Source organism: Protopterus annectens, chromosome 11.part0 (assembly GCF_019279795.1).
Source record: "Protopterus annectens isolate FY-2018-M chromosome 11.part0, PAN1.0, whole genome shotgun sequence".
NCBI classification, from domain to species: Eukaryota; Metazoa; Chordata; order Ceratodontiformes; family Protopteridae; genus Protopterus; species Protopterus annectens.
Genome location: NC_056745.1, coordinates 1,374,780,020 through 1,374,796,593, shown reverse-complemented (window position 1 = coordinate 1,374,796,593; position 16,574 = coordinate 1,374,780,020). Strand labels below are relative to the sequence as shown.

Genomic DNA, 16,574 nt, shown 5'->3' with positions numbered 1-16,574 from the left:
TGATAAACAGCATTTACCTTTACTCCAGGTATTCCAGCCTTCCCTGGTGGTCCCTAAAATACAAACAGAATTACGTCATAGTTTAGCCATTCCAGACATCCCTGGTGGTCCCTAAAATATAAACACAGTTCTAACATAATTTAATGATGTAAAAAGTCAACACATCATTGAATATAATGCCCCCTTTGGCATGTATCTGTCCAGACACATGCAACAACTAGGACACGCATTGGGATACATTATTAAAAAGATACAAGGCCTAAACAAAATGTCCTACATGGACCAACTCAAAGCCTTATCACTATAGTCGGTATCCTACAGGCTGCTAAGAGGTGACCTGTGACTGGCATACAAGGCATCCCCCGACCCATTACTGATTGATTTACTGCACATTAGCAAGTCAAATAGCATTGGAAATACCTGGTCTAGGGATCTAAACCTCTTCTGCAACATTAACAGACTGGATTGGAGGGACAGGTATATTTTGCAGAGAATACTGCTGTTGTAGAACAGGCTCCATATTCACATAAAACAAAGTTCATCCCTGTCCCTCTTCAAGCACAACTTAAATCTATGGATGAGAAACAGAATATTTACCCTAGGACTGTCCCCGTACTACTAATGGACATAGGCAGCTCCCAAATGCTTAATCTCATACATGGGTCCACTCAAACTATTTGTGGTATGATCCGTTATTCTTATTAGGGTGGTTAAGGCCACTCTATAACCAAATGGGAGAGGTTATTTCAAGCACAAAAAGGGACATTGGCTAGGCTTAAAATGGCTCACAAGGGCAGCTAGCCTAGTCCTTACCTATGACCCTATGAACCTGTGTTTGACTTCTGATGCATAATTAACTTTGCATGACTGTTGTTTTAGAACTATTGCCATTATTTGTGTTGTTGTTTATTATTGCTATTTAAACCAAGTGGATCAAGTGAATAAGCTGTTTTGTATTATGCCATCATTATTGGCAAAGTAAATTAATTCATGCAAAACACATAAATGAGAATTGTTTTCTACATATATTATAAATTACCTGTGGTCCAGGAGGGCCAAAGGGTAAAGGTGACAGTTCTGTACTGCTATGAATCATGTCCTACAATGACAAAATGTAAAACAGGCTGGTAGATACTTGACATTATATCAAAAACATTGCTACTCACATTTCACACGTGTGGCAATATTTAATACACTGATACAAAATAATTACATTACTCTTTAACTGCAAATCAATGAAATTTTTACATTTCAGATTGATTCCAAGGTCTGATACAAACATTTACAAAGCCTTTCAACTTTTTTCCTTTTAGTATATTAGGGTAAAGATGATTAACTTGCTTTGCAAACAGACAACTGAACCTGTTTTACCTGGAAATTTAAATTCAAATCAAAAGTAATTACTTTTGTGTGTAATAGCAAATGTGTCAATGAAAGTAGAATGTCATCGGAAATATTCACCCAAATAAATGTTGGTCTGTAAGTGAAATAAAATTTCAGAACATTCTTATTCTAAATGACATTACAAATAACTATAAAAAAATCATAAGTTGTGAAAATATTTCATAGCTGCATTCCTGTGCATTTCTTGGACTTTCTTCATGACAAATTGTGGTATAACTTTAGTTATCTCATATTTTTAAACAACATGCTACAGTTTTATGGACCAGTGTTATTTATATATTATCATTACTAACAAAGTAAATAAAGAAGTATGTAAGGCATTATATTTTATAGTGTTAATGTGGTCAATGGTTACGTTCACTGAACACCTTGTTTATTTGTTAAATGAAGGTTTTGTTGAGTGTTGGAATTGATACATTCCATTCTGTGTGCTGTAAAGTGAGTGGAAGAGATGAATAATGCTGAACATTTTTGTTAATCTTTTTCCATTGGATGTTATTGTGTCTGTATGTGTGCGTCGGCAAGTGTTTGTGAGCAGGGTAAGAGCTAGGGAAGGGGATATATGCAAGTTCTACTATAAAATATCAAAAGGCACAACCCCAGCTTTCTAAAACACCAACAAAATAATGCCTGAAAAACATAAGGATGAAAAAATCAACTTGAAGGATTTTTTTGCAGGGGACAAGCCCCCTGCAAACCTAAATTGGGGAGTAAGCCCCCCCCCCACACCCTGAACTTAAATATGCCAACACCACTGTTACACCAACATGACGAAGGGAGGAATCTCCCAAAATAAGTGAATCACTGCCAGCATGCATTTAGAAAATGTCCTGGTAATGGTTTCCTATGGGAAACAGATTTCTGGTAATGATTTCCTATGGGAAACAGATTTCTGGTAATGGTTTCCTATGGGAAACAGATTTCTGGTAATGATTTCCTATGGGAAACAGATTTCTGGTAATGGTTTCCTATGGGAAACAGGATTTGGCATTCTGAATCTTGATGTTTTTTTTCCACTGTGGGCCCGGCAAATGAAAATCAAAGAATTTCTTCTCAACCAACTATAGGGAAGTCATTGATATGTGTTTTGTTTGGGTTGTGACTTGTTTTATGTGTTAGTTTGTGTGTCTGTTATCAGTCTTGTGCAACGGTACTGCTTAGAAAAGGATTTTTACCCTAATGTATAGGACTGCAGTTAGGGACAGAGGTAGGGGCAGTCTGATGGTTAGCAGATATGAGTATGGTGGTGCAGAGGGGACTTCTGTCCTTCTGCAAACAAAACAATCCATACTTGTCTGCAGTGTTTTATGTTTGCTTATCCTACTCATGACCCCACACCCTCTTTCTACTGGCAGTATTGTCTTGCATACTTTATATAAAGAAAATAAACTATTCAGTAAACTGCCTCACCCCCATGCACAACTGCCATATTTCTACCATTTTATGTTTTCTTCTCTATTTGCACTTTCCCTTTATACACTATCCTGCACACCAGTCTCCTCTCCACTATATCAGTAATAATAGTGACCATGTGATCTGGCCACCATTCTGACAACATTCATATACTGCGCTTTAAATGAGTGCTGTGCTTGGTAGTATTAGAGGTACTAAACACTATGTGTGCCAATATAAACAAGTTCTGTGAATGTTTATAACCCGGTCATGTGTTAGTGTGGCACTTTGATAGGATACTACTGATTATGGGTATACTCAACATGTTCTTGTTGCCCTGCTCTGGGACATACAGTAAGACCCATGCAGATAGATGATGCCGCTCCATTCTGTCACTCATGATTATGATATTAGAGCTGAGCAGGGCTGCATGATGTGAAGCACTAATGCCTGGATATTCATGTGTAATGAGTATTTCTTGTGCATCATAACAACGCCTTTACACATAGATCTTGTTTAGCCATGCAACACATCTCTGTGAATGCCAGGCTATTTCACCTACCTCATTTTTACATAGAGACCAAATCTTTCTGAGTGTTTTCGAGAAAAGTGGTTATTAAATCACTGGTTTAATTAGTTGCCATATTGATAATTCAGTGAGACAAACTGAAGTCTGTGAAAGGGGATGGTTTACTTTTTTCTGCCTTTGGATACTGAAGCATGGTTTCAGTTCACAGTGAACTGGAAGCCAAATGAAGTGATATAATGGAATGACTGACTGAGGATATATTATATTCTGAAATGCTCAAGGGAAAATAGTGAAGTCGTGATTCAAGATTTAAGATTGCGCACAGAGCTCTGATGAGAAGATGAACAGCGAGCGATTCCACTATTCAATTAGGTGAATGGAGCAAGTGAAGGCATACTTTGAAAGATGAGGTGGTGGTAGAAAGGAAATGGAGTGTTGAACGCACAGGCCAGACATCTTATGTTATGACTGCTGGAGATGGACCATTAAGGAGACAATTTGCAATAAGAAAAAGGAGAAATAAGAAAAAGGAGAAATAACTGCCTCTCTGAGGCAGGGATAAAGCCCTGACTGTGCTTCACATAATTTGAGTCTGACTAGTGGCTCAGGTGTTAGAGGACCTGACAAGGAGAGATGGGTGGAACAATTAGCACCAGCTCACTAACCTTGTTGGTAAGGACTGGAAACTTTCCTTAACAGCAGCACATAGCACCACAATAATAAGGTTTGATATGAAGAACTAACTGCATCCCCACAAGTAAAAAGCATCTATCAGATGTTTTTTTTTTTTTCCCTCCTTCCACTATAGTTTTCCTGAAATATTTTCTTGTTTTCCTCTTTCACTACCCTGTGGATTTTTGCCTCCTTTACTGCTCACTTCCCCCCCTGCCTACTACCTAGTTCTTCTGATTGTTCCCATCCTTCTACTCTCCTTGGGCTCTTCCTGCTCCGTTCGCCCTGCGGGCTCACTCCGCTCCTCACCCTACCCCCAATTCCCACCCACCCCCAGTGGTCCTAGACTTATAGATCTAAACCCCACCCCCTCTCACATTAACCAATCCTTTTCTTCCCCTCCCCTTACCTCACTGTCTATACTCACCCCCAAATTAACTATCCCCACCCTGCATATACTACCAGTTCCTCTCCCCTCCTCTAATACTGCTCTTTTTCCTTTACTTACTTCCTCAGAGCATCTTCACCACTCCCACTCTCTATTTTTAACTACTTTTGAATATCAACCTTTAGTCATGCCATCCCACACTCTCTTCACACAGCTCACCTTGCTACTCTTCCCCTCACTTTTAATGAGCCTCACCTCAGCTTACCTCTTAACATCCTTTGAACATACAAAATATCTAAATACTTACCACCCTCCAACTCATTCTACCTTAATCATAGCCACTGCCCAAAACCACATTAATATCACTTCAGAAACACATTATCTTCTAGCAAAATAGTATAGACTGCTTCATATCAAGTTTTATTTCCCAAAGACTAGGAAACTCCCAAGCTTAATCTCTCAGTTTCTACCCTATCTAATTAGACCCAAAACAAATCACTTGCAAGATGGTGATATACATCCAAATCCAGACCCTTCTAGCTTACCTCAAGCTAATAATCTTAACCTCTCTCCACCCACAACACAAACTCCCACTACACTTACAAACTCTCTCTCTTCATTGCACAACTCAATATACGCAGCATAAACAACAAACTTGCACACCTCCATGCATTATTAGATGATCAATCTTTTGACATACTATGTCTAACTGAAACTTGGCTCAAACCCCATACTAAAGATATTGATATCACCCCACCAGGTTACAGTATTATAAGGCACGACTGCATAAAAAAGAAGGGGGGGGGGTAGCTATTCTCTTCAAAAATAGCCTACAAGTTACCCCCATTGACTACAAAGCTCTTCCTGAGACCAAGGCTGAAATCCTTGTCTCTAAACTTCAACTAAACTCCTGTAAGTCCTTATATATCATCTGCATCTACTTACCTCCAGGCGATAACATCAGCTTACTCGAGGAAATCCTCAACCTCCCCATACTTCCCCCAAGAAACCATCATTATGGGCGACTTTAACATTGACTGGAACAATATTAACACAGAGCATCCCATCTTGCATATTGACCTGCACGGGTACTCTCAAATTATTTCCTCCCCAACCAGAATTAATGAATCCAGCAAAAAGGAAAGCATCCTAGACTGGATACTCATTAATAAACCACATCAAGCATACAAAGTAGGGATATTCCCTGACAATCTCAGTGACCATTCCTTAACCTACCTGATCAGGGGAAAAAATGATGTCCCCCATTCTATCACTTATAAAACAATTAGATACAATAGAGACTTTGACCCAGAATTATTCCAAAATGAAATCAAAGCCTGTAATTGGACCCCCTTAAAAAGTCTACCTGTCACTGAGGCAGTTAACTACTTTAACTCTAAATTTCTAGCAATCCTTGACCACCACGCTCCAAAGCGGAACATAAGAATTAGAGCCAAACCTGCCCCTTGGCTGTCCAAAAACACCAGACAAAACATGCTACTCAGAAACAAAGCTTGGGCCAAATGGAGAACTACTAAAAGTACTTCAGATCACCTCACTTATAAACAGTTGAGAAATAGAAGAAAACTAGCTATTCTCTTAGACAAGAAACAATTCTACATGAACACTCAAACCAAATACCAAAATAACCCACAAAAATTTTGGGCAAGTATCAACAGAATACTTCACCCAGGCCAAACCAAAACTCCAAACCCTACAGGCAGTCAAAGAGAAAATCCTAGACAAGCAGAAAATGCCTTTAATACCTACTTCACAGAAACTATACAAGCACTAGCTAACCAACTTTCTCCTGATATTACATTCCCTCCAAACACTAACAAGACCTTAGCCCCTATATTTCAATTACAACCTGTCCCCACTCGAGATATCTGTAGACTTATCCAAAAACTTAAACCTTGCACTCTATCAGCAGACAAGTTACCAGCAGAATATTTGCAGACAGCTGCCAAAGCTATAGCCTACCCAATTTCCATCCTCATTAACAGAACTATTGCCGAGGGAGAAATCCCTACCATCTGGAAAATCTCACACATCATTCCACTCCATAAAGGAGGGAACTCTAATGACCACTCTAACTATTGCCCAATAGCTTTATTATCCCCATTGGCAAAAATAATGGAAAAATGCATTCAAAAGCAATTACTTATCCATCTAACTCAAAACAATTTGCTAGCTGATTGCCAACATGGTTTCAGGCCACACCACAGTACTACAACTGCCCTACTGTCTTTCTGCAACTCCATTAACCAAAACAGAAACAACAACATCCTCACATCAGCTCTCTTTATAGACCTGTCTAAAGCTTTCGATATGGTTAATCACGAGCTATTAATAAACATTCTTACACACCTCTCATTCGATACTCAGGCTATAAACTGGTTCAGAGCCTATCTTACTAACCAACAGCAAGCAGTCCTATGGGATAATCAACTATCCTCCCTACTGCCTGTCACCCTAGGAGTCCCTTAGGGCTCTATTTTAGGTCCACTTCTCTTCTCAGTTTTCATTAATGACTTACACTTAGCTAGTCCGCAAATTACATGTTTACAATATGCTGATAACTCGACAATTTTATGCTCAGCTAAGACCTCATCTGAACTTTTACTAAAAACACAAGAAGCATTTAATAAAGTCGAGTCTTGGTTTCTTCAATGCTGTCTTCTACTTAACCCCAAAAAACGAAGCTCCTACTATTTTCACCAACCCAAAAGCACACCCCTACTGATTTCACTGTCCTATCAAAAAATGGTACTCACATACAACCTGACTTAACAACAAAACTATTAGGGGTTACTATTGACAACCACCTTACTTTCAATGAGCATATCAACAATACTGCAAATATAGTCAACAAAAAAATGGGAGCCCTCTACAGAATTAAGCCATTCCTCACTCCTTTAGCTAAAACAAGTATCGCCCACTCCCACCTTATCTCCTCACTTCTATATGCTTCTACTATCTATACTCACCTTTCAAAAAGGTTAAATCTTATAATAGCATTGCTAGATTTGCCACTGGACGACCATTTAGAACACACCATTGCCAGAATCTATCTCAACTAGGCTGGCTTGAATTTCAAAATCTGCTTGAGTTTAACCAAATTACATTGGCCCACAAAATACTTAACTAACCAAAGAAGACCCCAAGTCTATCTACCCTTATTACTCCCTACCTGAATCTTAACTCCCTGCGCTCCTCAAATAAACTACTTATCTCCTCCAGCAAATCCAACAACAGAGCAGGCGATGCTCTCTTCTCTAATGTAGTTGGGAAAAAATGGAACCTTCTTCCTCCTGATCTCCCCCCTCTATTTCCTCTCTAATTAACTTCAAACGAAAACTTAAAATATACCTAAAAAAACACTGGCTTTGCCCTAGTTGTAATCCTGACTAACTTCTGCCTTAAGCAATTTATGTTATACCCACTTTTTTTCTTTTATCTTTCACCTTCAGACTTCTATGTCGGTGAAATCCTTAATAAACACAGTCTTTCGAATTTTATTAGATAATTAGATTTCCCAAAGTCTACTCTTGCTGCTATTTTTCCTCACAATATATGAACAAGGTTCTTTTTTATAATATTATAACTCCTAGTTCTTTTTTCTCTTTCTTTTTTTCTTTTCCTTGCTTTCTACTTATCAAGGTTGGAATAATGTTAAAAATGTCGTTAGATTTCTTTTATTTTTGTCAATGTTATGCTTAGATGTTTAAGTTAGTATTAACAAATTGTACAAATTGGAGCTTATCTCCCCGGGCCTCTACTGAAAATGGATATTCATCCAGTTGGACTAGCCCGGTTAACAAATGTAAAATAAATAAAATAAATAATAAATAGAGCCTCAGAGGGGATGCTAGGGAAAAATCAGAAAGCACAATGACACTTTATCAAAGCTGATGATACCATTCTTGGCTCGCAACTTCACCATATGGGGAAGAAATGACTGCACGTTCTTCCCCCTGGGGCAATAAATGGCTCAATATGGGTTTATAAGGTGAAGGTAGATGGTCATATCAGGGTATTGAACAAAAAAAAAATGAAGAAGAAAGGGAGGCAGATAAATATAATATTGGGGTGAGTTAGAAAGAAAGGGAATGGGACGGAGAAGGGATACATGCAGAAAGTATAGATGAACAGAAAACAATGGACAGACTTAGAAGATGTGATAGAGGAGAACGGGTAAAAGAGACTTTGCAAGGAATCCCAAAGCTTTTGCTAGACAGTGATATTCTATGGTTCTTGGAAAAGTCGATTGGCCCCATGGTCACTCCAATTATTCAAACATTAAAAGCAGTACATATGGAAAAAGTCGTATATTTGACACAGTTATTGATATACTGAAGAGTGAATCTGTCATCTCTTGAGTGGCAATGGACCAAATAGAAAAAAAAAGAGTCTGTAGTGCAATCTGAGTATGGCAAAGAAAAAGAAGTTAGTCATGAGCTGGAACAGAGCAACCAAGATGTTTAGCAATCGGTGAGTTGACATCTGAAAAAAGTGTTAGGATTAAATATTGTAGAAGCTCCAAGTAGTAGTCATGTGGACTGAACTATGGAAACTAACTTGGTTGTTTGTAATATATATGAAGCACGTAGAAATAATTGCAATGGAATAGTTATGGTCTTTACCTCAGAGACACAAGGTGCAGGGTCTGAGTCTCACTTTGGGGGTTAGGATGGGAGGTTGGCATAGTGATTAAGGTGTTTACCTCACAGACACAAGATACATGGTTTGATTCTCACACCTGAGGGGAAATTGTCTACACTTAAAATGGTTGACAAAGGTAGTTAGCCTAGTACTTCCGTATGAACCTATGAAATGGAACCTGATTTTTTTTTATATGATTTTTGCATGATTTCCATGAGCTTTGTGAGACCTGGGACAGGGGAATTGGGATGAGTAAAACAAATCTCGTTGTTTGAGCAACAGTTACTTGTAATGGCTGATAAGCCAAGCAAACAAAGCTTGAGAATGTCTGTGTTTTTGAAGGTGAAAAGAGGGTGGATTTAATGAAATATGTGAAACCAGGATGACAGCATGTTTCAAAATAGTAGCTCAGAGTAGCATTTGTAAAACATTTCCCATTCCCAGACTCAAAAGTTAGATTTGGAGATCCCAGAACAACATGGACAGACTTTTGCACATTAATGAGAAGGAATAGGTATTTGGGCTTTTTCAATATGATTATCCTGAAGTGATTTTGAAACATTCTGATCTGCAGACACAATTAAAGAATGCAATAATAAAAATTTAAAGCATCAGTTGTAATTCCCTGTGAGTTTGGATGTATTTTGGAGTGGTTGGGGGTTAACATTCGATAACCAGGACAAAACATTTGGAAAAATAAAAGAACTATTGCTGAGACAAGTTCAGTTACAAAGGGGAAAAAAAAGACAAACTGACTGTGATATTGATGTTACTGGAAAAATGGAGTATGGGTGCACCATTTTAATGATAACAGATATCAACTTATGTACACAGTCCTGGAACAAGGATGTTGCATAGTGTTGAAGGTTCCATTTAATAGTGTGGACTAGGTAACTAGGGGCTTGTACATTAAAGTTCAAGTTATAGAGAGGTATACTCTGTCTTCTTGTCTGAAATTATAACAGCTGTGCCATGCACTACGTAAGCAATATTTTTATATCTTCCATCACTATTAAAACCTCTACCCTAATATTCTTGCAAGCTTCAATAATACACCCTAACCACCCTAAACATAAACTATACAATAACCTAGTAATTCTTCACTACAACAAACACTACTCTCACTATCATGGAGTACATGACATATCTTAAATTCCCACCTGTGGTCCTCTTGAATAGGGGCAATAGGTGCTGATTTTGGTGTCTCCTTGAACCAGATACCCTTGGGAACATGAAATGAAATTGGCTAGGCTTGTAAGGGCCCTAGGGCTCTGGGGCCATTATTCTAGTAATCTCCTATGATCCTACAATCTTAATGAAGAGCAAAACTTTCTTTAGCCATCACAATAACACTACTCATCCTTCTCACACACATCATAATCTTATAATCCCAGTTACATCCACCCAGTTTCTCTCCCACAAATCCACAACCACAACAGTCCACTAACACATCATATGTTTCAACCATATCTCCCAAACTATATCCACACTCACTACTAGACACACTCACTTTTAAAACACTAAAAGCTCAGTAAGTCATAATTCTCTACCTACCTACATACAAATAAAAAGGCTAGCTATTTCTACACATATTTGTATACCATAACTAAAATGGTACAAAGTGGGACTTCCACCACAATCCTGGCCCAAGCACCAATATACAGTCAGAACCAACCACACCCCCTTCGGAATGACACAACTCCTCTCCTAAACCACAACTCAGTTCACAACCTATATCTCATAAACATAAATTGTCAAATCATACGGATCAAGACACATGATCTCCACCTATAACCATGATGTACTTATAGCTACTGAAACCTGGTTAAAGACAGAAATAACTAATAATGAAATACTCCCTCCTGGATATAACATAATCATGTCAAACAGACTAACAAAAAGAGGAGGTGAAGTAGCAATCATTTTTTTAAAAACACCACAGAAGTAAAGCAACATCCTCAAACTACCCCAAAATTTAAAAACTCTGAAATTCCCATTTCCCAACTCAAACTCAGTAACAGTAAATCAGCCTGCCTATTTCGACTAAACATTCCCCCTGGAAACAATGAAGTCACAATTGAAGAAGTTCTTTAGTGGCTGTATCACAATATAAAAAGGAGATCAGAATCTTAGGTGATGTAAACATTGACTGCAAATAAATAATAAATAACTCACCACACCTGAACTTATTTGCATTCTCGTGACTGTTAAACAATCATTACCAAGACCCACAGAACATCTACCAAAGAGACTGTGCTAGATTGGATTCTTTCAAATAAGCCCCAGAACATCAATGCCACCGAAACCATAACAGACAGTATTAGTGACCATCTACCCACCTATGCTATCAGACAGTGGCTAAACATTCAGAAACAAGTAACATACAAACAAGTCTGTAATTTGCAGAACTTCAACCCTGAATGCTTTATTACACCTCTAAATATAAATGGAACTGCCTAAAAACATTACCACAAGATGAAACCGTTGCTCATTTTAATCATATCTTTCCTGCCATCCGAAATAAGCAGGCCCCAGTCAGAAACAAAAGAGTCAAATCTATTCCAACACACTGGCAAACAAAGACTACAAAGCAACCACTTGTAAATAGAGGCCAGGCTTGGAAAACATATACAACAAATAAAACTCAGTTAACCCTACAGGAATATAGATATCTCAGATACCTCACAAAAAAAAAAAACAACACTTAATGACAACACAGAATATTTTACAAACCTACAAAATACCAAAAAAATAACCCCAAACTGTTCGGAAAGTCCTTAAAGTCACTGCTCAACCCTTGACATCCCTCTACCCTCCACCCCCACACACACATCTAAATACCCAGGTAATGCAACAACTCATTTCAACACTCACTTTGTAAAGAGAAGTCCACCTCAGTCCCTCTCCATTCCACATTCTTCTACCAACAACAAAGTACTATTTAAGTGTGATAGTGTACCTACTTCAACAATAACAAATAAAAATGAAACCAACAAACTTGGCAGCTGACAAACTAACAGCAGAGTACCTTAAAATGGCAGCGGAATCTATTGCATTTCCAGTCTCCATACATATCAATAGATCCATAAAATAAAACAATGTCCTCAACATCTGGAAAATATCATATAGCATATCCCTATATAAAGGTGGAAATTCTACCGACCCAACTAACTATCACCCAATAGCCATCCTCCCACCACTATCCAAGATATTAGAAATGTATCCACTCTGAGTTGTTCAAACACCTCACCAGCCATAACCTCTTTCCTTGACTCAACATGGCTTTCAGCCTAATCATAGCACCCTTTAAATCTTTAAAAACTTTACAAATGTAATCAAGTCTAAACTAACAGTAACCTAGTCTCACTTGACCTATCTAAAGTGTTCGATACTACCTCACACCAGAAGCTCCTTGAGGAACTAGCCTCTCTAGGCCTCAGTGCTTCATCACTAACCTGGTTCCACAGCTACTTATCCAATAAGAAACAAACAGTGAAATGGCAACAAGACAACTCTGATTTTCTCACAGTCATAGTCAGTGTCCATCAGGGATCAATTTTAGGACTCTTACTTTTCAATATCTTTATCAAAAATCTACACTCTGCCACTAAACAATTTAACCTGTTACAATATGCAGATGATGCTACTGTCATCTGTTCGGTCCAAACACTACCCTCCCTACAAGAAAACACCCAAAAGACCTTTCTAACCATAGAATCCTATCTAGCTTGCTCAGACTTCCTCTTAAATGATAAAAAACACAACTGATGCTTTTCACCCATAAAAACCATTCAAAACAAAAACAATCTTTTCATATCCTATCAGCCAATAAAACAAAAATAGAATATGCCACACAGGCAATGCATGATGATAATCTCAGTTATGACCAACACCTACTCCAAGCCATCAAAACAAACAAACTGGAAACTATCATCCCTTTACAGGGCTAGGAAATTCCTAACAACTCCAGAAAAGCCATAGCACAAACATGCCTACTCCCACCCCTAGTGTATGCCTCACCCATCTTTACAAATCTTAACTTAATCATCAAAAATAAACTGGATAGATTGGAATGGTTAAATGTAAAGGCACATTCTGCTTGTATACAAAGCTTACCTATCATAGCTACATGAAACTTAAACAAAGGTGCATTTTTTTTAATTTTTAAGGCAAACATTTTAAAAAAGTTGATCACTTTATCATCTTAAACTGTAAGTTTTCTAGTACATCACCATGTTGTTATGTATCTTGTACTGATTTGTTTTAGAAAGGAAACATGATGATAACAATTGTCTTCCTAGGAGTGTATGTCTGCTCTTTGAGGTTTCTATAACTGTATATAGGCAGTAATAGCAAGGGGAAGGAAGGGGGGAAAAGGGAGAGAAGAATGGTGATGGCAGGAAAGGAAAAGTAAACGTAACAGTATTGAGGAATGTCTTCTTTTTTCTCTTTTAACTTTTTATTTTATATTAATTAAATACTTACATGCATAGTTTTATTTTACATTATTACTCTTTCTTTAGTATAGTTATTTAATATCATATTATAATTATTGTAATTACTTAAAATCAATCTTCATTATTCATTTTCACTCTGCAGAGCTCAATCTGACTTAGTTGGCTAGTTAGTTTGGTAAGTTTGGTAAGTCTGGTGAATTGTTTGTTCATCTATTGGACTAGGAATATTGATAATTCCATGTTTAATGTTTTGGATTTAATGTTACACTGCTACAATGTTAAATTATTCATTAATATGCTTTTTTATTGAGCCTGAAATTTCAATTCCTGAATTCCTAGATATTACTAATTTCATTTTATTCATGGTGATTTATTATTTATGCTCTAACTCCTTTTTTGGTAAAGGGAGTCATTGGGCATTAGTAAAAATTATGGATACTGTTATATTACACATATTCATTAATGGTCTTAATCTTATAATCCTTAAAGGTTAACAGTTTGAATAACCTAAGGAAAAGGTCAGATTTGCTAAAATGTTTAAATGACAACAAAGCACAAGTGCCACATATTAAGACTACTGAAAAGGATATTTGGAATCCTGGTAACTTTTTAACTCTTGCACACTCTTCTTATAAATCTAAGATAAGGGGAGTAATGATTCTCTAGAAGAAAAATACTGTCTTTCCTCAAATAATTTACAAATATGAAGATCGCAATAGCCTCTTTACTCTCATTATTTTGAAGTTCAGTAAAAGAATATGGACTTTGGTCAATATTTACTGGTTTTTAGGTATAGGGAAAATATTGCTAAAAACATCTTGACTTCATTATTATTTCTTATAAAGGTAATGTAATGCTAGGAGGATTTTAATTTTTTTACTGGATAATTCTGACACTTTTAACAAAAGAACATTAAGACTCTCCCCTACTGCAAAAGTTTTTAAAATGGATTGATTCTCTTAATGTATATGATGTTTTTGACATGAAAGACTCTAAATCTTTACTTTTCTCTCATTAAGCTTATAAACATGGCACACAAACTAGAATAGATAAAGTTTTGGTCTCTCAAGATCTGAGTTCTAACATTTCATGTTTTATTATTACGCTTTGCCCAATTTTTTACCATGATGCCCTTATCACTAAAGTTCAAATTGATTTTAAAAGTTTAACCTTCCTAACTAGAATTCCAGTGTATATAACTAAAATAAAGATTTCAAACCATGGTTGATTTCTGAACTGAACTTTTTTCTCAAAGAAAACTCATCATTGGATGTTAAGCCAATCATGATTTGGGACTCCTTAAAACTTATATTTATGGAAAAAACTTTAACTTGGTACAAAAATAAAATAAAAGAATGGGATTCGAAGTTACAACATGTTCAATCTCAACTGTCAATAGCCAAATCAAAACTTCTTAAAGATAATAATTCTAATTCAAGGGACATAGAATTAAACAAGATGGATCTTGACATTTTGACTCATAAATCCAATTTAGCAATAGAAAGACTGAAAATGAATTCATATTCATTGTCACCTAAATATATGCATAATTTGGCTATGAGAGTTAAAATGCATTCAAAATTGAATAATATTATTAAAATTAGACATGAGGCCTCAAATGAAAACCTTTCTGTTACTGGTGACATCCTTGATGCTTTTAGATATTACTATTCCCTTCTTAATAAACTAGCTATTTGAGATATTAACTCTGTAAGTTTGGATCTAGCGTCTCTTAGCATTATAAAATGTCAGATGAATTAAAAACTAAAATGCAATCACATATTTCCTGTAAAGAAATTATAGACACAATTAAGATATCAAAAACCAATAAAGTTCCAGGAATGGATGGTTTAATAACTTAACTTTTTCCTCCATCTCTCATATCATTATCATATCACTTTTTCCAAAACTTTAAATGAAATGCAATCACAAGCAATAATTCCTCCTTCTTGGAAATACTCATTAATTACTCCTATTCTTAAAGACAATAAAACCCCTCAACTATGTACCTCTTATAGACATATATCCCTACTAAACAATGATTATAAGACTTTTATGTCGATTATTACTGATAGAATTAAAGAACCTTTAACTGAAATAATTAACCATAATCTTAAATAATCATGCCAGTACTTTCTGGCATCTTTTTTATTATGTTATGCAATATAATATTCCTAGACCAATGAATTCTGCTTTTTACATTCTATACTTAACTTTAAAAAGTGTATCCTTTCTAATGTCGATAATAAAATCTGGTTTGCAACTCTAATTCCTTTCAGTATTACCAAAAATTATTTTGCTAACTGTCATTGTAATATTTTATTTCTTGGGAATCTAAAAAAAAATATTTGCTGGAAGCAATGTCTAAAAAAACTTTTAGTTAAAGAAACACATCATCTTACAAATGAATTTGATCTAGATTCTCATGATGTGTTACTACTACAAAGTATGATAACTTAGTCTAAAAAATCTTTCTATAATCCTTAGTAATTCACTTTTTAAAGAAATGCCCAGATTGTTATTTTATCTATAGGCAATCATCTATAGCAAGTTAAATTTGAAAAATCTAACTTCAAAATTATATAAAGTCTGTATAAAGATATAAAGTAAAATTGCAAGATAAATATTGGAATTATATTACTATGGATGACATTTATAATCTAGCTTATGAGGACAAATCTCAAACTTTATCTTCTCTAAAACTTACATCTTGGACACAATATTGGTGTATATTGACATGGAAAAGTTTTACATAGAGCTTCTCCTACACCAAATAAAGTAGCTAAAATTGGTAAAAATAATAATATTTGCTGTTAAAGATGTTTATTGAATGTAAAGCTGATTGGGTTCATATTTTTATACCTGTCCTTTGTTTTATTAATTCTGGTGTGATATAGATGATTTTTAAATGCTTTATTCATGGATTAATTTTTATTATCAAAATCCTTAATTTTATTTAATGTTAATGATAGTCTTTTATTGAATAATGATAACCTTTCCTTGCTTTGGACTATTCTGGTGGTTGCAAGGAAAAGCATTACCAGGAAAAGGAACTCCTCCACTTTAC

General features: G+C 36.0%; 1 protein-coding gene across 1 annotated transcript in view; it reads right to left on the bottom strand.

Annotated features, from left to right (window-relative positions):
• LOC122815075 overlaps positions 1–16,574 on the bottom strand; it is a 3,014,144-nt gene that overhangs the window by 1,943,431 nt on the left and 1,054,139 nt on the right. The window contains exons 62-63 of the mRNA XM_044087319.1: positions 1,040–1,099; positions 18–53 (exon numbers count right to left, since the gene is read on the bottom strand). Of these exons, the coding sequence (XP_043943254.1) occupies positions 18–53; positions 1,040–1,099 (96 nt within the window). The remainder of the gene's footprint in view (positions 1–17; positions 54–1,039; positions 1,100–16,574) is intronic.